Genomic DNA, 20,665 nt, shown 5'->3' with positions numbered 1-20,665 from the left:
CCTCAGCTCCCTGTGTAGATGGGTAAACTGAGGCCCTTTGTGGATATACTGTCAGATCTCAGATCCTACTTTAAAGTCTCTTATCACACACACTGATACTTTATACTCCATACTTTTTGACTTACTTAATGTTTTAACTGACCCTTTGCGTACTTTTATTTTTCAAGGAAACTTTATCACCATAGAGGGAAAAACCAGTATTCTTTGTTATAGCAAATTATAATCACTCATGGTTTGAGCATATTTCTACCATTGTCCTTGCTACAATAACAAACCACACTGTGCCTCAATAACACACACTGGGCAGCATTTCTTTCTTGCTCACAAGACTATGGACTACTTTGGGGCACTGCTAATCTGGATTGGGTTTACTTGCTTTGCTCCACTTATCTCTCATCTTTTCTAGGCAAGCATAAAGCATTTTGGTCATATACTAAACCCTCCCTGTGGTTCTCTTCTAAAGGCAAATACAAAAATTCAAACATAAAGTCATATCCACTTTTATTCCATTGACCAAGCTCAAGTCCATCAAGAATAGGATAAAGAAAAATGTATTGTTCCTGTCTTAGTTGGCTCAGGCTGATATCACATTGATGTCATATACTTGATGGCTTCAATCACAAGCATTCACTTCTCATAATTTTAAAGCTTGGGAAGTCCAGGGTTCAGGTGCTGCAGCTTTTGATGTCTGGCTAGAGCTCTTTTCCTACCTTGAAGATACCCATATTCATTCTCTTTTTACACAGGGTCAAAAAAATTTTCTTCTTAGATGGGCACTAATTCTATTTATAGGAACTATATCCTCAGGATCTTATCACCTCCCCCAAAGCCCCAACACCAAATTTTCTCACAATGGGGATTAAGTTTTAATAAATGAACTGCAAAATGTGTATACTATGAAGTCCTATTTAGTCCATTGTGTTATCCTAGTGGAACTTCTTAGTCAGTTTCAGATACTGTAACTAGTAACTATAGATCACAGTTCTCAAGGCTAAAAAGTCTGAGGTCAGTGTGCTGTCATGATTTCATTAGGATAAGGGCCCTTTCCCAGACTGCAAGCATGTCATTTCTCCTTGTCTCCTTACTTGGTAAAAAGAACTTATTACTTCTCTGGCCTTTTATAAATATACTAATTTCTTCATGAGGGATTCTGCCTTATTTATTGTCTAGTTACTTTCCTAAAACCCTACCACTAAATACCATTACACCTTAACATGAGCTGTGAGGCGATGCAAACATTTGGTCTGTTGGAGGATTTTGAAATTATGGAGTAAATTGTGCAGATAAAAAGGAAGGATGAAGACTTGAGGACATTATGGAATTTGTCACAATAACATGTAGATATTACACTTAAAATACCAATCTGTTTACCAGCCAAAAGTATTTCGCATTAAAGAGTGTGCTATGCTACAATTTGAGATTTCCCAAAATAATCTGTATCTTAGCTGAGAGAAACATGGCATAACCTTTAGTATCTAGAGATAATGATAATTTAAAGGTCTGAGTTGCAGTGTTTTTCAGATATATATGTATATATATTTATTATATTCTAACTTCTTTGAGTATAGAATACCTTACAATAATGTATAGGACTGGTAAAGTTCATTGCCTGTGCATATGTATACTTGCTTATCAACCAAATAGATTTACTAAGCTTCCTTGATTTTCAGCCAGCTATCCAATTAGAAACCATTTTAGACAGCTGTGTCTAAAACTCTTATTGCTAACTCTAGCATGAGCAAAGAAGAATACAACCATCAAACCTTCAGAGGTAGTGTTATAGGCTTGGAGGAAAAAAAAGTCCATGACCAATAGTAGAACACATGTTAACACAGACATAGGTTAAGAACAGGATGGACAAAACTGAAACAGTATCTATGACTCAGAGCTGATTTAGTACTGGACTGTGAATCTGAGGCATTTTGGGGAAGCAATTGGTTCATTTTCTCTAGAGAAAGATGTACTTTTACAACTATGATATAAACTATAAATAGTAATCTCAACATGTAATAAAATTCCTAAATTAAAAGAAAGCAGGCATTACATTTCAACTTATGAAATTTTCTTTTTTTTTCTTTCTTTCTTTTTTTTCTTTTTTGTCAGTTGTGGGGGTTGAACTTGTCCTGGGTGCTGTCCCTGACCTCTTCAGCTCAAGGCAAGTGCTCAACCGCTTGAGCCACAGCACCACTTTCATTTTTCTGGTGCTTAATTGGAGATAAGAGTCACCCGGAATTTCATGCCTGGGCTGGCTTTGAACTGGGCTCCTCAGATCTTAGCCTCTCGAGTAACTAGGATTACAGGTCTGAGCTACCAGCACCCAGCTGAAACATTTTTTTCTTAATTATACAAAAAGTAACATGAAATGAAGGTGGTTCTTATGAAAATGACAACTTTCTCAATTTACTGAAGTGTGATATACAATTAAAAATACTTAAACAGGAGGTGGATCTTGCTTACAAATAATGTGAGATTTAACTGAAACTGATCTAACAATAAATTTGCTCAGAAACTGATAGATCCCAAAGTTTGGAGTCACCTCATAGTTAATATATGCTGATAGGTCCTTGAGAAAGAACTCTTCATTCTGTTATCTGTATGGCTACAGCCTGCTGCCTGTACTTATACAGATCAATCAGCACTTTCCCTTGGACCTGGGAATGAAGTCCATCCTTTCCAAATACAAAATTTCTACAGAAATATGGACAGTATATAGCTAGGTGCCAGTGACTCACACCTACAATCCTAACTATTTAGGAGACAGATCTAAGGATCTTGCTTTGAAGCCAGTTTGGCAGACAAATTCAGAAGATTCAGATCTCCAATTAACCAACAAAAGGCCCAAAGTGGAGGGGTTGATGTATAGCTCAAATGACAGAGTATCAGCTATGAGCAAAAACAACAAAGAAAGGAGTAAAGTAGAATAGATGGGATGACCATGGATAAAGATGAAAGAAACTTTCTTGATTTTCATCAAGGGTCAGAGAAAGGCAAGTTGTAGTAATGATATTAGTTTAGGATTTTCTGTCTTGCTTTTGAGGGAACATTTTGAATCAAATTTAAAAACCGAAGGGACTTCTCTGGTGCTTACATTACAGATACAGAAAGTAGAGATAAGAAATGGCATAGAGGCCTGGGAAGGTGGTTCAGTGGTAGAGCGCTTGCCTTGCATGCCTGAGGCCCTGGGTTCAATTCCTCAGCACCACATAAGCAAAAAGAGAAAAGCCGGAAGTGGCACTATGGCTCAAGTGGTAGAGCTCTAGCCTTGAGCTGAAGAGCTGAGGCACAGCGCCCAGGCCCAGAGTTCAGGCCCTATGACCAGACACCCCCTGCCCCCCCCAAAAAAAGAAATGGCATAGAAATTTAAAGATTTCAACACTTTTATTAAGTGCTTGAAACCAACATGTTAGACTAAGGCAAGTATTTTCCAGTTGTTGGCCCAATCTGTAATTTTACAAAAACAATTCTCTAGGTCAATTCAAATGATTATAATGATTATATATAAATAAAGAGTCTATAAATGATATATATGTACATATATTAAAACACATAAATATATATAAATTTTTCTCCTAAGAGAGCAGCATATTCTAGTTTAGAAATAGCCTAAAACTAAGTGCTATCAAACTAATTTCTGATGCCTATATGATTGTACTTGATTAGCACAGATATTTTGCTCCTGGAGTTTGCCTGAAAAGGGACTCTAGAGCCTTGAAAATGATGTCATTTCCCAAATTCTATAGATGACCATTGAGTTAGATGCACTTCAACAAACTAAGATAATTGGCCTGGGTTTTGATACGATCTATTGTTTCTCTATGGAAAAGGGTTTTTGATGAAGGTAGTTATGCTAAACACAGCTCTGAAATCAGGGCATCCTATTTTTCTCCCTTCTGTTGGCCCCATCAGAAATTTATTATGACAAAGAACACAGCTGATGGATTGCAAAATCCTCAGTTGAACTCTCTCTTCCTCTCTCTACCTCCCCATCTGTCTCTTTTATTCTTATTTCTCTCTCTCTTTTTCTCTGTCTCTCTCAAGTAATAAAAAGTGATTAATGGAGGAGATGTAGTTTAGATGAATTATATGCAGTGTTATTGTATGTAAAATTACTTTTCCATGATACTGTATTTCCATCTTTGCTTTAGCATTGCCTTTTTGTTTCAGTTAGCACAATAATATTACTGAAGTCATCCTCCATTACATTACTGTTTGTCTTCACATTTAAGGCAACGATGTCATTTTCAGATGAAGCCATTTGTCCTTGTTAAGGCAGACAAGGCAGTTACTACATTCAGACTCAATTATTAAGTTGCATGATTGATTCCAAGGGAGAGAACTGGGAGCTGAAGCAAATAGAATGTGTCCTTAACTGCTTGGTATGTTCTTTCTTCTGCTAGATCTAATGGGAGAATAACTCATGTCATTATAAGTAAGAGTTAGTTTAGATCAGGAAACCTACTCTGAGATGGAGAGGAGGATATCAGATAACTATTAAGGAATGCCTTCAATGCCAACATCTGAGGAAGAGAGGGAAAGGAAGCCAAAGAGGACTCAGGGAGAAGGTGACATGTACTGCAGGTCCAGTGCCTGAAAGTTTACAGTATTTTGAGAATATACATCACACTAATGCTTCTGTGTCATTGGGCGAATTGTAGCACTCAAGAATATTCCTCCAAACTTCTAGATACCTCAAGATTCCTAGGGAGATGCTGGGAGTATTGCTCAATGGTTGCCTAGCATGTACAAAGGCCTTAGGTTTGATACCAAGCACTGCAAAAAAGAAAAAGAAATGAAACAAAGAGAAGGAACCAAAAATATGTCTGACAATGAAATAATTAAAAGGATAATACATACTATGTACCAGAAATTCCCCTATTTCCTCCGTTTTAGCACTTAGTACTTAATAGCAAAAGGTTTCTGCAGAGAAGAAAGGGTTTCAATTTATAGACACAAATTGAAATAATTTTTAGTTTCTTTAAAACAAAATATCACAAATTCTGAAATTTTGAGAAGGCATCAGGTAAAAGCAATACACAACTGGTCTAGAAAATGGTAGAGAAATCGGGTAGTAGTGAATCACCAGCCTCCAATCCTAGCTAATCTGGATGTGGAGATCAGAGTATCTTCCTAGACTTGGTTAATCCCAGAGACTCTCTTGAAGTAACCATACTGGGCTGAAGTATGTATATCTAAAGTGGTAGAATACCAGTCATGAGCCGGTAAGCCTAGGAACTACAAGGTACTAAATTCAGGTTCAGGAAAAAAAAAAGGTACAGGAAATTAATAATATATATTAACCCAAAGATGTAAAGAAAAATGACTTAGATATTTCTTCATTACAATTATTAATAATAATGTTAGTTACCATGGCCAACTGCAATTGTGTTATTTCAAATTTATTTTTATTATTATCATTAAGTAGTTGTACAAAGGAGATGCCATTCAACAAAGCAGTTTATGAATATAATCAGCAAAAACTCTACAATTAATTGCCATAGAAAAGTTTTATTCTTTTAACTGAAAAAGATATAAAGATAAGAAAGATCTTGACTGAATTCACACAGATTTGCAATAGGAGAAGACAGTGCCACACCTGGATGGCATTGTACAGTTAGAAAGCCTAAATAGGAATAAATTGTACATCTATACATGTGCATTCATTTAAAAAATCAAATTCTTTATTGCTCAGTGAATGTGGTATGAACTGTACTGTCTCAATAAATGTTTAAGGACAGATGCTTAAAAATAAAAGGGCATGTACAATATAAGTTTATTTTACATTTTTCTGACATTCAATTTACACATCAGAGCAAAATACAGAATATACCTTATTATACATTCTGCACAGAGAGTTGAGTCTCATCAAAAGCTTTACATTAATTTTTTCCAAATTTTTTTTTTTTAGTTTTAACTACACTGCGTTTCAGTAGTCCCTAGAAATGGGACATGAATGCTGATTGATTTCAGATTGCAGAACACCAGGGTAACATCAGATTAACGGAGAATGAGCAGGAGAAGTTTTGGATCTACCACCACTTGGCATTTCTGTCACGCACATACTATAGACGTTATGCACACACTATAGACACAAACCATCTCAAGAGCATGTGTAATAATGAAGTGTGGCAGAGGAATTAAGAAGGATGCGTTGTAATGAATGTTTATCTTCTCACTGATAAATCTATTTCATTGGGGGTTGCATCATTTTTTTTAACAACAGTTAAGAGTTGGCTCACGAGATTCTTGAAACTTAAGTTGGATCAAGTGAGTTGGTGTAATTGCAGGAAAGGAAAGCTTTCAATGAAGCAAACATTTTCATTTCCAGAGGATCTCCTGCTCCACATACTAAGCCTGAGTGTAACTCCACTTACAAATGGAAGATATCTTTTATCAAACAAAATACATGTCAAGATAGATAATGTACAGAACAATTTCTTTGAAATTTATTGCAATTTTTGTGTTTTTTCACAGGCATTTCCCTGCATCTCAACGGGCATTTATGGTAAGTGATCTAATTTTGATGATGTTTGTACTTCTTTGTTAAATGAAAGGGAGAGTGGTTAACTGGAAAAAATAAAAATGTTCTCTGCTGAATATATTTTGCTGTGATTTAAAGAGACCTCAGATGCAGACTCCACATTCTTCCAAATTCCATTAAGGAATCCCAGAAGCTACTCCGATTCTTTGGTTTTCTTCAATTTGATTGCAGTGGATATCACAGGAAATGAGTTGATACATTGTTTCTAGAAGGCTTTTGTTAAGTCAAAAAATTATTCAGTGAGCTTGACCTCTAATACTGTTTTTTAAAAATAAAGTCAGATATCCCTCTCAGAAAAAGTACAATGTGCAGGAAGCCTAGCACTACTATTATTTTGTTGCACTTTACACAATATTAGAAACATTAAAATGCATATACCTGTATTGCTATTTTTTTAAGAAACCCAAAGAAGTGCTTCTTAATATAAAAGAGTTTTAACCTGTTGCAAATATGTTTTGGTATTGATGGGCTGTTTTAAGTAGTGAATATTTCGCTTACAGATTAAAGCAAAATGTTTTTTAATTACTTATTTTTAGTAGCCTAAGTCAGCTGAATATTCTTTCAAATTCTTCCACCTGAATTGATTTTATGTTTCTCCCTCCCATCCCAGCCAGACTATTAATAACTGCAATTTCTAGATTAGGGTAAAATCAAGTGTATTTATCATTTTAGAATTTTCTGATGCTAGCAAAATAGATAGTGAACTTTCTAGACTTATTCTCACATGAAAGCTCTTAGCTAAGATATAAAATGTATAAAAATCTAAAAATATAGTTGAACATTATTGCTAAGAGAAATGAGACCTAGACTCTTGTCAAAGACAGGAAATGTGCTTTTCCTTAACATAGTATTTCTTTTGAAGTTCTTCTTGAAAATAAAATAGAAAATGTAGAAATGAATCAAATTAAGTGGCCAAAGATTTGGTGACACATTTATAGAGTGAACAGGTTGCCTCCTTCCTCTTCAGAGTCTACTCTAGGAATAAGGGCTCCACTTAAGAAAACAGTAGATGGACTGGGTTTGGACTAAACTAGACTATTTGAATAATTTTCCTCATCATGGCCACAATGCCAAGTTAAAAATCCTACATATTTGCATAAGGAAAGTATTATGTACAAAGTTCTACTTGGTAAAGATCCCAACTCTTTTGTGTGTCTGGGTGTAAAGTTTTGGTACTGAGGCTTGAACTCAGGGGCTGAGCACCATCCCTTAGCTTTCTGCTCATGGCACTCTAGCACTTGAAACACAGTCTTCTTCAAGGGTTTTACTGGTTAATTGGTGATAAAAATCTCCTGTCTGGACTTTCCTACCAGGCCTAGCTTCAGCTCTGGACCTTAGCTCTCAGTCTTCTAAGTAGCTGGGATTAGAAGTATGAGCCACTGGCGCCAGCAAGAGCCCAACTCTTTATTTCACCTTATCTAGAATCAACCAAGACTTCATTGCAAAATAATTTTTATTTTAAGAAAATTCTTTCAACTTAGTCACAATTTCCTTGACAACAAACAAAATCTCAGCTGCCTAAACCACTAACATGTACATTCTTTGTTTATTACCTTGTTGATGTTTATTTCTGAGAGTCTATGGCAATGTGGAAAGAACTTTAAAAGAAGAATGAACCCGAAGATAAGGACTCAAATGGTTTTTCTTGCTTGCTATTGTTTCTAACATATTTATAAGATGATTTCTTTGTTGCTTTGTATGTCCCGCCCCCATGGTATAACCCTTGTTTACACTGTATTTGATGTTGGTATAATTTGTGGAGGGGAAGGGAAAAAACAAATATTTTAGGGATACAGATGGACCCATTGCAACAAAGAGATGTACAAGACGTTATGTCGGAAAACAAACTTTACAACTTTGGCGTGGAGGGTGGGGGGGTGTTGGAGAGTGGCGGGGGTGGGGGGGGGGGGGGGGGGGGGGAGGAGATGGGAAGGGGAAAACAAAGGAGGAGGCAACAATGCTTGATAAGAAATGTACTCGTTACCTTGCTCATGTAATTGGAACCCCTCTGTATGGTATTTTCACAATAAAAAAATCTTAAAATAAAAATATTTAAAAAGAAGAATTTATCTAATAGCATGTGCTATTAGAAAAAGGAGTGGCTAGAAATTTTTATAAAGAAGAATAAGAGGATGATGAAGAGGGAATATAAGACTAAGGCTTTGGACTGAATGGTTAAAAAAATCCATAGTGCATAACGGTCAATTTTAATCTATCAAGGGTAGGAATTTCTCCCTAGACACACTAATATCATAACTGGTTTGGTCCTTCATTGTGGCAAAGAGAATGAATGAGTGATAGTAGCTTGATGAAAGTATTGTCACTGTGTAAGCATAATCATTTGAACAATGATAGGTCAAAGAATAGTCTTGTTTAAAAAAGTCTTAGCTATTAATTTTTCTTTGGGAAAGATTGTTTTTTATATGTGGCCAATAAACACAAATGTACCATGTCAGGTGCTATGTTGTTTAGCCTCACTAGGACGTGAAGCCTGAGGTTAGTTTATCTTCAGGACTTAGTGTTTTAGTAACTTAAATCTCTCCAACTGTCTCTATGTTTAAGGACCATGCAACGTTATGCAATTTGTAAATCACGTTTTCTGTCTCTTGTGAAGTTAAAGCTTTCTGCTTAGTCCTTGGTTCTTTCTCAGGTCCTATATAGTATAGACTAGCTGTTTTCTTTCCCTTAGTCAGAATACTGTCCCTTCAATTCTACATTTGTCTTTATCGATAGAGGTTTGAGATAATATTCATCCAAAGGAAGTGGTCCTAGACTACAAAGAAGAAAACTCCCAACATTATGTAAGTCATACTAACATGGACGTGGAACAAGTTTTCAAGATAAGCTTTTCGTTCCACTCATTGCCTTTCTCATTACATATTCCAAACCTTGCTAGATTAATTTTTCTGAAATACCACTTGGCGCACATTTCCCATCTGCTCCGAGCCTTTGATCATATTCCATTACTTGCAGGTTAATGTTAATTCTTCCCAGTGTGAACAATGGACATTTTATATATCCCCATAAAGGAGAACTTTGGAAAGAGGGAGAGGAACAAATCTCTTCGAGGATATGAATTTGTATGCTAAAAGAAACTTAAAGATACTTTTGTGCTCTCCTCTGTGAAGGAAAGATTTAGTTGGAAGCCCATCTTTGTGTTCATTTGGTTTTAGTTTTGGCTTTGGTTTTTAAGATGGAACCTCACTATGTCATCATGGTTCATCTCAAACTTTCCATCCTCCTGTCTCAGCCTCCCAAATACTGTGATTATATGCATATTCCTCCTTGCATTGCTTACAGCAGTCTTTGTCCAGAACATAACTTGAGAAGTTTCTCAGTACTCACCCAACATAACACGTCTTTTGTTACCTACATGTGATCTAAGAATCGCAATACCTGTCATTTACATACAAGGTCCAATTCTGGAACCTTTCCTGACATGTACTTCTTAATACACAAACACACAAACACACACAACGTATATACTATGTTATCATCACCACTGCTTTCTACCTCATACTGCAAACACACACCATACACATTTGAACAGACTGAAGCATGAGCTCCAGAGTGTCTTCCTTGAGTGTATTAACCCTTACTGGATACTATGCCTTCTGAATCTTTCAGTACTTGTATTTGTATATGAATTACTAACTGCTCTCCTATACTGCTCCATAGGTTTTGCTTCTGCATTCTATATCCTGTCCCAATTGGAGATTAAATATATCTGTAGTGCTGGAGATAAAATCCTGGGCCTTATGCATGGTAGGCCTGTGCTTTGCTACTGTGCTACATGCCCAACCTGGAATTCTTTAAGAGTAGAGATTGATTCATTGGTGTGTATTCTTTGCATATTCAGTGCTGAGCTGAACATCATGTCTTTGGGAAAATCTGAGGGAATATTGTTGATTGGGATAATGTTTGTAATGCAATGTATTGCCTAACTGAAGTTATAGATAAAAGAATAGTTTGCTGGCAAAATAACATGTAAAGAAATCCCATCAATTGTTCCTTTCTCTTTTTTTTACTTAATTTTTTTCATGGATATATTAAAAATAAGTAGTGAATATGTTGTGTTTCAATACATATATACATTATGCAATTCTCAAATCATTGACAAGGTAAAATGGAAGTAGGAGATCTTGTTCATTGCAGAGGCTAGCTGAATTCAGCCTTTGATTTCACTTAAGGAAAAAATTAAACTCTTTGTGCCTTCTTATGGCCCATGGGACAATGGCTAGTCTGGTAAATACAGATGGCCATTCTTTCTTCTTCCAGCATAATCTGAAACAGAGCTCACTTTCCCAGCAGATGTATTTTCTCAGGTACCTGATTGCTTTAGATTTAAGTTTACTCTTACATTCATGCAAAACTACTACAACTCTCATCACTGAGGTTTTTTTTTTAACTGCTAAGAAAAATCTGCCCAGGTTAACTTCAACAGTGAGCATTCCCATGTTCCAGATGCTCAGGCAGCCATCACTCAAAGAAATGTGTCTCAGCCCAGCACCAAAGAAGCTGTGCCCTCCTTTCTTTCTTCTATTCCTCAGCTCTTGGACACCTACTCTCCGAGGCAGCTGAACCTCGGAGTGAGACCTTTATTTTTTTTTCCCGCAATGTAGACTCAACCTGATTTAAGGAGGAAACATGATTAGAACAAGACCCTACCTCTTTTGAAGTCTCCTGGAATAGGAAGCAGACTTTTTCACTGACTTCCAAGGTCTCTCTGACTTCTCCAATGTAATATTTCTAGAACATTCACACAAGGCCTTGGAGTGCCTGCTTACAGTTAGGATGAAAAACCACTTTGGGTAAAATACAAAAAAAAATTGCCTACATTACTTTTTGGTAAAATAGTTCCAGGTGAGGTTTACAAGGTCTCTAGTGCTCCAGATTGCTGTTAAATATCTGAATTAGCCTCTATTCCTGTCTCAGAGGGACAGATTTGAACTTTTTTGATGATCTTTGCAGACCTTGTGCGTGCCATTCTGCCCTTTGAGCCCTATTTGGACTCACTGGTGTTAATACGTTTAACAAAGAGAACACTAGACATGATACATGGCAAAGGAATTTTTACTGAAAAGTGAACAGCAAAAAAATAATTTTAGTCTATTTTATGAGAGTCACTATAGTTAACAGATACAAAATCCAGGCAGAAAACAAGTATCTGCTGAGTACTTGGAAATGGAGAAAATAGTCTCTCTGGAGAAAATGGAAAATACCTTGAAGTATGCTTTCCAGGTACAATGTAGCATTTTTAGAGAGGAAGTAATTTCAGACACGGAGTTATTGCTAGAAATCTAAAGAAAAATTGAAGTAGAGCATAACTTAGCTGAAGAAGCTAAGTTCTATATTTCCCATATTTACTCATTATCTTTCTAATACCAACTCAGAAGTTCCATTTCCCTCAAATTCCCTGGCTTCTCTGGTTTATTGCCAGGCCAAAAGCTTTCTAATTGAGTCCCTCATTTACATTCAAGTTTATACTTCTTCTGGTGGGTAGAAAGGAAACCATTGTGGTGTTTTGTTAACCTTCCATGTACGTGGCAAATATTTTTATCAGTACATCTGTCTAAATTCACAGACATGACTTGGAAAGAAATCAGCATGTTCTCCAATGGCCATGGTAAGGGCATGCCCTGCTCTGTCAGCTTTAACTACTGACAGGTTTGAGAAGGTGTAACAACCACTGCTCTGCAATTCTGGGCTTACTGAAATAATTCTCTTATGTAATACATTTGGGAACCAGAAGGAAAAAAATGACAAAGGCATGCATCCTTTCCTTTTATCTCCACAGTCCACTACTCCTTCCTCTTCCTTTATTCTCTTCTCTTTGATATTTCCATTTGCTTTGAAAAACTTCCTTTCAGGTGGTGTAATAGTGGCTCTCTTCTCTCACAGAATCTGTTTTTTTTCTGGCATTGTATGTTTTTTTAATCCTTGTCAAATTACTCCCAGTGTTAGCAATCCTTGAGGTAATCACTAGCACACAAATCAGTGAGATGATTTCCTATTATAATCAGTGTAACTAAGCCAGGCACTGTGGTGCCTGTAAATTTCAGCATGTGGGAGTTGGTAGGAGGATCATGAGTTTGAGAGTAAGCTTATTCTGTAGGGTAAGTTCAAAGCCAGCTTGAGCCAATGTAGTGAGAACCTAAATAAAAGAAATACGAAAAGGAGAGAAAGTAAACTACCCTAGGAAACAAACAAAATCAGTAAACTCTGAGAAAATACAGTATAGAGACTAAATCCATACCAATTATATAACAATTGAATATTATCCTATAAGCTAATCCTTAGGAAGGAATACAGTGTGACAGTAATTTTTTGTTGGTTGTTGTTGATTGTGGGGCCTGAACTCTGGGCCTGGGCACTGTCCTTCAGCTCTTCAATTCAAAGCTAGCACTCTACCACTTGAGCCACAGTGCTACTTCCAGCTTGTTTTTTCTGCTTATGTGGTGTTGAAGAATGGAACCCAGGGCCTCATGTATGCAAGGTAAGCGCTCTACCACTGAGCCACCTTCCCAGCCCCTGACTTTTAAATTGCCTCCAGCCCTCTAAGGGCCTACAATGTGAACAGACAGTTTTAGCTAATGTACTCAAACACATGCATTTATGTACACATTCCACAAAATGTACAAATTCCCTTGCTCTTTCTAAAATATACAGGATTTTAATACTAAAAACATGCCAATCTAACAGACACATAGTAACACTTATGCTGAAAAATGGTTTCAAGTATCCAACAACAATATTTGCTAGTTCAAGGTATATAAAGATGACAGTGAGTCATCATAGTTCAGGTTCCCTCAGGAGACCTGCTGTAAGAAACAAAAATACTTCAAACTTAGCTTTGTGGTACCTTGGAGCCAGTGGAAAACCATTGCCATTCTCCTTGGTGTTTTTTTTTCCAAACTGAACAACTTGGGGCTTCATTAAAGGCCCAAGTGTTGCAAAATATCATAAAGATTATGACTCCGCTGCTGTTTCTGTGGTGTGGATGAATACTTCTTTTTAATTACAGCAAGGTGAAAATGTGATCTAGTGAAGAAGAAAACATTAATGTCTACCCCATCATTGGGTGCCACTGCATCTTATACAATTTTTAAAAATTATTTTTCTTATAGAAGAAACATTAAGATACTGTGTGTATGTGTGCGTGCGCGTGTGTTTGTGTGTGTGTGTGTGTGCTTGAATTCGGGACTTCTTTTTTTTTACTGTAACACACACACACACACACACACACACACATCCTGAGTGATAGCTCTGCTTCTAAAACATCATGACTTTTAAAGAGATGGGAAAATTACATTAGTACACATTATGGAGCCCATCCAGTTAGCAGTCACTGTAGGGTTATCTTTCAGACACCTTGAAAAACAGAAGCTCTGTTAAGCAGCTCTCTAGAAAAACTGTTAGAGTGTGTTTAAGAGCTGGCGACAGAGTGGCCACTAGAATAATTTCTTAAGGCTTACTCATTTTTCTCATCGAGTGTGAGTGGCAGTCCTTTCTTTACCTTGCTGCTTGTATATTATTTTATCTAAAAGGCAAGTTTAAATAAATATAACTAGGCTTTCTTTAGAGAAGATTTCAAAAATAATTTTTGACAGTTCTTAGAGAAGTCAAGTACATTCTTTAGGATAGTGATTTTCTTTTTAAAACCCTTTTTAGTCAAGGATTCTATTTTTAAATCTATCTTGGAATATTGTTTCAAAAAGACCCTATTAGTTAGAGTAAAGCTAAACTACTCTAACAAAGAAACTCTAAAGTAACAATAGCATAGGGAATATAGATATATAGATGTTTCTTTCTGTCTTTGCTAACAAAACCAAAGTGGGCATATCTAGCTCATATCTACTAGAGTTAATGCTATTGCTTTGCCTTCTTGAAGACATTGTTCTCATTATCAAACATTGGACACACACATACACACATACAGAAAATAGCACTCATCACTCCCATTTACCTTCTCACTGGAGAGAAATTGGTTTCATGACCCACCTAATTACAAAGGAGGTCAGAATCCACATGTTTGACTTTTACTCTACTGTGTGAAAAGATGAAGGCATTGTAGCATGAAGGACTTCTTGATTTCACTTTTAATGATACATGTAAAGCACACTCAACTACACTGAATGCTCTTAGATATTTTAGGAACGTGACACCCTTCCAGAATAGGAACATATATATTTTTTTAAAAAGGTGGTGAGTTTCAACAATATTTACACTATCAAAATGTTCTTATTATCCCAACCTTTTAAAAATCTGAAAATGTGGAATCCTAAGTGCATCTTATCAATGACTTATCACTCATTGCCAGCCAGCACATTTAAACATTTAGATCTTACTCAATTGTATTTATAATTTTTGGTGCCATAAATCCCATGCCAATTTTTTTCAGGCATATTATAAAAATTGAAATCAATAGATTGAATGTAGTAAATATATCACGTACTACATTCAAATTTTAATCTGTATCCTTAGAAAAGTTTACAGGAATCATTTGCGATTGGTTTTTATAGCACTTAAAGTCCTAGATGCTACATTCACTTATACATCTTGCAAGTATGTTCATTTCATTTCAAGGTCTTTATTTATTTATTTTTAATTTTTTATTGTGAAAATACTGTACAGAGGGTTTACAATTACATGGACAAGACAATGAGTACATTTCTTATCAAGCATTGTAGCCTCCTCCTTTGTTTCCCCTTCCCATCCCTTCCCATCCTTCCCCCATCTCCCCCCCCCCCCACGAAAGTTGTAAAGTTCGTTTTTCCACATAATGACTTGTACATCTCATTGTTGCAATGGATCCACCTGTATCCCCATTTCAAGGTCTTGATCAGCAGGGAGAATCCCCTGCAAATGACAAAGTGGAACTGGAACCAACAAAACCAAAACAGAATTACCTCAACTCTAAGATATGTTGATTGAGAGACAATTTCTAAATGTTATAAATAAATCTGATTTTTACTGAAAGTTTTTGGGTTATCTTCACAGTATTATAATTTGTTTTTATAAATGCATCTTCCTTTTACTTAAAATTTCTGTACTTGTAATTGGCTATCATCTGAGCTTTAAATTGCTCTATGTCATATCCCAGTACTTAGGACACGGCTAGATGCCTAGCAGATCTAATAAATGTTTCTTTTAACAACTGAAAACCAAATAGGTAGCTCTTAAATTGAAGGTGTGTGTGTGTGTTTTAATTATTATCTTTACTGTAGTTGTCGGACTGTGAATTTAATAACCATGGACACCTATCATACTGTTTTTGGTACAATAATGCTTATATGCTGTAGCTCAAGTGATAGAGTATAGCCTTGAGCAAAAAGAAGCTCAGAAACAGTGCCCCGGTCCTTAGATCAAGCCCTAGGACTGATAAAACAAAACAAAAAACAATAATTCCTGTAACAAGGGATTATGGTAAAGATGAAATTAAAGTATCAGTTGTTATGGTCTCACCATATACATTACAATTATTAATACTTTTAATAGTCATACTATTTTTATTGTTATTTTTTAATTTAATTTAATTTTTCTTTATCATCATTACTCGCCACTAGAAACTGAGAACTTTTGAGCACTGGGGTTTTTGTGTTACAAGTCATTATCACCTGTATTCTAGGGCAGTGTTTACACTATTGGATAAACAATTTGCTATTTGAAGGAGTCTTGACTCATACTCTGGGTAACACAGGTGATTAGTCTCCTATTATGAGACTCCTCACTTTGTGTTGGCTTCCTTCTGCTGTTGTATTGAAAGCTAGCTGTATTCCCTTGGTCATCTCTGAATGGTGTGATGAGCCTGTAAGTTCTCCTGTCTGGAAGTGAAGGCTGTAACATCACTGCAACAGGCTACTACATCAAACTTAGCCTTAACCATGGAAGACAATTATTTAAAAGCTAAAGTCAGCTTGCATGAATACTTCTAGTCTACCTAAAAATTAAGCCCTATGGATGATAAGGCTATTTCATTTGGCCTGTAAACAAATACAAGAATCAAGAGAGACAGTGTAACTGTAGTTGTTTGTGGTCTTGAAAGGAAGTTTCTATGTCATTAGGGATGGTAGTGGGAAAACAAAGGAGGAGGCAACAATGCTCAATAGGAAATGTACTCATTACCTTGCTCATGTAACTGAAACCCCGCTGTATAGCATTTTTACAATAAAAAACTTACCAAAAAGACAGCAGATGCTGGAAAAAATCACAACATGTTTCTGTCCAGTAGGTTGTTTGTGTGGGGGGGAGGGGGTGCACATGTGCACCCATGTGTGTGTACATACCAGTACTGGGATTTTGAACTCAGGGCTTAGGTGCTGTCTTTAGCATTTTTGGTCAAGACTTGTGTTCTACCACTTGGGCCACAGCTCCACATCTGGCATTTGGGTAGTGAACTGGAGATAATAGTCTCATGGACTTTCAGATGCATCTGAGTTTTTTGTCCAGTGTGAACTATCCATGAATCTCTTCTTTGAACTTCAGTCACAAGTTCCTTACCTGGTAGATGATAAGAATATTAACATAATCCTCCTACTATAAGAAAAGAAAGGAATTGTACTAAGGCTATGCTTTCACTGAGTAGAACCTCTAAAGATTTATGCCAAAGTCATGATTCCATAATTCTCGTTCCCATCTCTGCCTTTTCTCCCCAACCTGATGCTTCTAGCCAAATGCTGTCCTTGTAGATTAGCTTCCATCAGATCACTGCATTCACAGTTGGTAACTTATTATGACTAAAGTACTGAGAGCACCTGCATAGCCATTGTTTTTTGCATCATGTCAGTGTTTCTTCCATTTTACCTTAGAATTCTTTATAAAGGGAACATTGTTGATACTGTCCATCCTCAGATTACTAAAACGTGGCATATGCAAATGAGGATTGCTTCTTAGTTGAAATTGCATATTATAGTCTGAAGCCTAAGTATATTCCAATCTTCTTAAAAACAAAATGCATTACTTCCCAGTTAACATTAATGTTACAGCCCTCCTCCAATAAATCTTCTCGTATGATTAACCCTCAGAAAGGTGCTTATCCTGTGGTTTATGTGCCTCTGGCACACTGCCAGTTCTCTAGTTTTGAAAAGTCAGGCATTCGACCAACCTTGCAAATGCCAGCCCTTGAATATCATTACAGGAACCTGGGAGAGTGATCACCAACAGCTGAGGGGCTCCAAACTTCTGCAAATTCTGAATCCCTTAGCAAGCTGGAAAGATCTGCTGGCAGTGCTGTAGAGAACAGTTAGCATCCTAAATTATAGCCTCTCAGTTTCTTTTTTCCCCAACCTCACCAATATTTTATCCTCTCCTCCATAGTGGAAAAGAAAGAGAAGTGCACAGTGTTGATGTTCTCCCTTGTTGTATATAGAAGGAAATGAGGACTCATCAGCTTTTTCTGTCCTTCATAAAACAATGAAAACACACCTCATTGCCAAGATGAAACAGTGCCGCACCTCCAGGGATCTGGGAAATGTAGAAATACCTGCCTTGAAATGTTTTTCTTAGATGTCTCTGCACATGTTGAAGTCAGTACTGGGACCTGAGTGATATTTGTGTGTGTGTGCACATGTGATATAGAGGAAGTATCATTGTCTAATCTTTCTCCCAACAGACATGACTTGAAACCTCCTGTCCCGTCCTAGGGAAGGTTCAGAATTAGGTGACCGTGGGAAGAAGGAAGCAAGTGGCTTGAGGGCTCACGGCAAGGCAACTATTTCCAGGCAGACAGAGAACAGCTAGTGGATGAGCATCGGCGTGTGGACTCTTGGGAACCCCCTTTGCTTTCTTGCCTTTGCTACTTAGAACTCTTTCCCCTGTCCTTACACTTTCAATTCCTTTTAGATCACACCTGTGACAGTGATCATCTCAGATAGAGCCACAGTGTCAATTTCTTAAACACCAACAAAAGAGGAAAGAGGAAGGTTCCTATAGCTGTGTTTTTCTTTTCTTTCTTTTTTTTTTTCCTACCAGGCTCTCCTTCCATCCCAGGGCTCCTTGATCCACTCCCCAGCTTCCATCTCACTTCCTACTAATGACCTATCACATCTCCATTCAACTTCCATTACAGGAGTGACATGTGGCACTCATTGGAGCAAAATGTTGGGTAAACTCATCTCAAATTTATATCATCTTGTCTCCAGCAGTAGGCATCCATCCTTAGGGAATGCCTTCAGATGATACACTTGCTTAAGAAACTTAAAGAATCACTTTCATCCATTGTTTTCATTGCTCTTCTTAGAGTGAGAAGTTTTATTTTTCAATGGGGTAAGCACATTTTTTTCTGTAGTAAAGTGCTCAATGGTAGCAATTGGCAACTTTTTCTCACATGCTACTAGAAGAAAACAAAGGAGGTAAATAGAGACAGATACCAAGTTTTATCCTAATACCTCCAATTCTTTACCCTAGAACCTGCATGCACCTATTCTGTCTCTGCCCCCCCTCCACCCCCAGCAGCACTGTTTTTGTTTTTGTTTTTGGAATACATGTCCATAGACTTTGAACTACACAATAGTAATGTGGTGAACAAACTTTCAATTTCCTGCTTGTTGAATAGTAGAGAGTAAGCAGAGTCTCCCACTTAGGGGAGATGTATTTTAGGGAATCCTATTCATAACTCTGGGCCTAGTTTCTAAGGTTAAAGAAAAAATGTACTAACATGATCTGTGTGATCTCACCTAATCTCATCTTCTTCCTGACTCCTTTCATTCTGTGCTCTTGGCCAGTGGTGTCCTATCACTCATTCTTTGCTGTTTGTACCTTCAGCCTGGAGAGCTTTCGTTCTGTCATCTTCATCTGGGTGATCATGACTTCTGGAGGGAAATTTTCCTGGACTCCCTCGAACAAATCCAATCTTACTGTCAATTCCCTCCCAATCCTCATTGCAATGGAAGCTTTATGTATATGGGGGTGATTATTTCACAAATGTTAGTATCTGGATTTTCTCACCTTTCTGCCCTCAGCTCCCAGCGCAGTGTTTGATGAATGGTATTCAGAATATTCTTGTGGAATGAATGCATACATTTTTCTTGTGAAGAAGGTGCTCTCTATTCTATCTTGGTTATAATTTAAGTCACTTTGGAGCTAGTTCTGACAGCAAAATTATAAGGTATAGTATTACCTTGTGAACACATGAACAGTAAGTTTCAAATAATCAAATAGGAAACAACATTTGGCAATGACAATATGTAAGTTAGAGTTCTTACATATCATTTAGGGAGATTTTCCCCCTCTCTCATAGCACATACAACCAAATAAGTGTTAAAGTTGTTTTTATTTCCCTATAAAGAACAGGATTCGGTATCTATGTTGATTGTCCTTACACTCATCCTACTATTGAATTTCTGGAAATGGCCATTTTTCCTTTGAGGAAACCACCTTAAAGTCTAACTTCTTGAGGGATTCCTAGCAGATAATCAAGCAGCCTCATGGTTGGTCAAATAGCTTGTGTCTGAGCATTTTTCTCTGGAAAATTAACTCTTATATGCACTCCTTAATTGTTTTCACTCCTCTCCCCAAATGTAACTCATCAGTGCCTGGACTGTAAATTACTGGTGACAAGGGGCTGTGTGACAGCCATGTGCCCTGACTGTTAGCATGACTGTTACCACATAGAACTTGCTGGGTAAGTTTTTCAGGCACTGACATGAGCTACACCTATCCTTCCATCTGCCTCCACGCAGAATCAATGGTAAGGTTCATTATCACCACTTAGATTGAGAATGGACTCCTAGTTTTAAAGAGAGGATTGGCTGTCTAAATACTTCTGTATTACTAATGGCACCACAGTTAGGAGGACCGACACTGGAGGGACAATTTTTAAAAGGGAGCACCTTTACTCAGCACAGTATTCCAGTATGACATGCACAGTTAAAAACAATAAAACCATGTAAAAAATTGTTATTATGTATATGCTGATGTGGTCAGAAGGGAACCTTACTTCATTGTTGGTGGGAGTGTAAACTTGTTCAACCACTCTGGAAAGCAGTATGGAGGTTCCTCAAAAGACTCCACATAGAGCTCCCCTATGACCCAGTAATCCCACTTTTGGGCATTTACCCAAATGTTTACAAACAAGACCAAACTAAAGCTACCAGCACAACTATGTTTATTGCAGCATTATTTACTATA

The 20,665-nt window shown here is 37.0% G+C and overlaps 1 protein-coding gene across 1 annotated transcript in view; it reads left to right on the top strand.

The window, feature by feature from the left end:
• Positions 1–20,665, top strand: part of Macrod2 (MACRO domain containing 2) — a 1,827,576-nt gene that overhangs the window by 1,244,531 nt on the left and 562,380 nt on the right. Inside the window, exon 7 of the mRNA XM_013011026.1 lies at positions 6,472–6,502. Within this exon, the coding sequence (XP_012866480.1) occupies positions 6,472–6,502 (31 nt within the window). The remainder of the gene's footprint in view (positions 1–6,471; positions 6,503–20,665) is intronic.

This window comes from Dipodomys ordii, unplaced genomic scaffold (genome assembly GCF_000151885.1).
Source record: "Dipodomys ordii isolate 6190 unplaced genomic scaffold, Dord_2.0 Scaffold13, whole genome shotgun sequence".
NCBI lineage: Eukaryota > Metazoa > Chordata > Mammalia > Rodentia > Heteromyidae > Dipodomys > Dipodomys ordii.
Note: the sequence above shows the minus strand (reverse complement) of the source record. Positions and strands in the feature narration are given on the sequence as shown.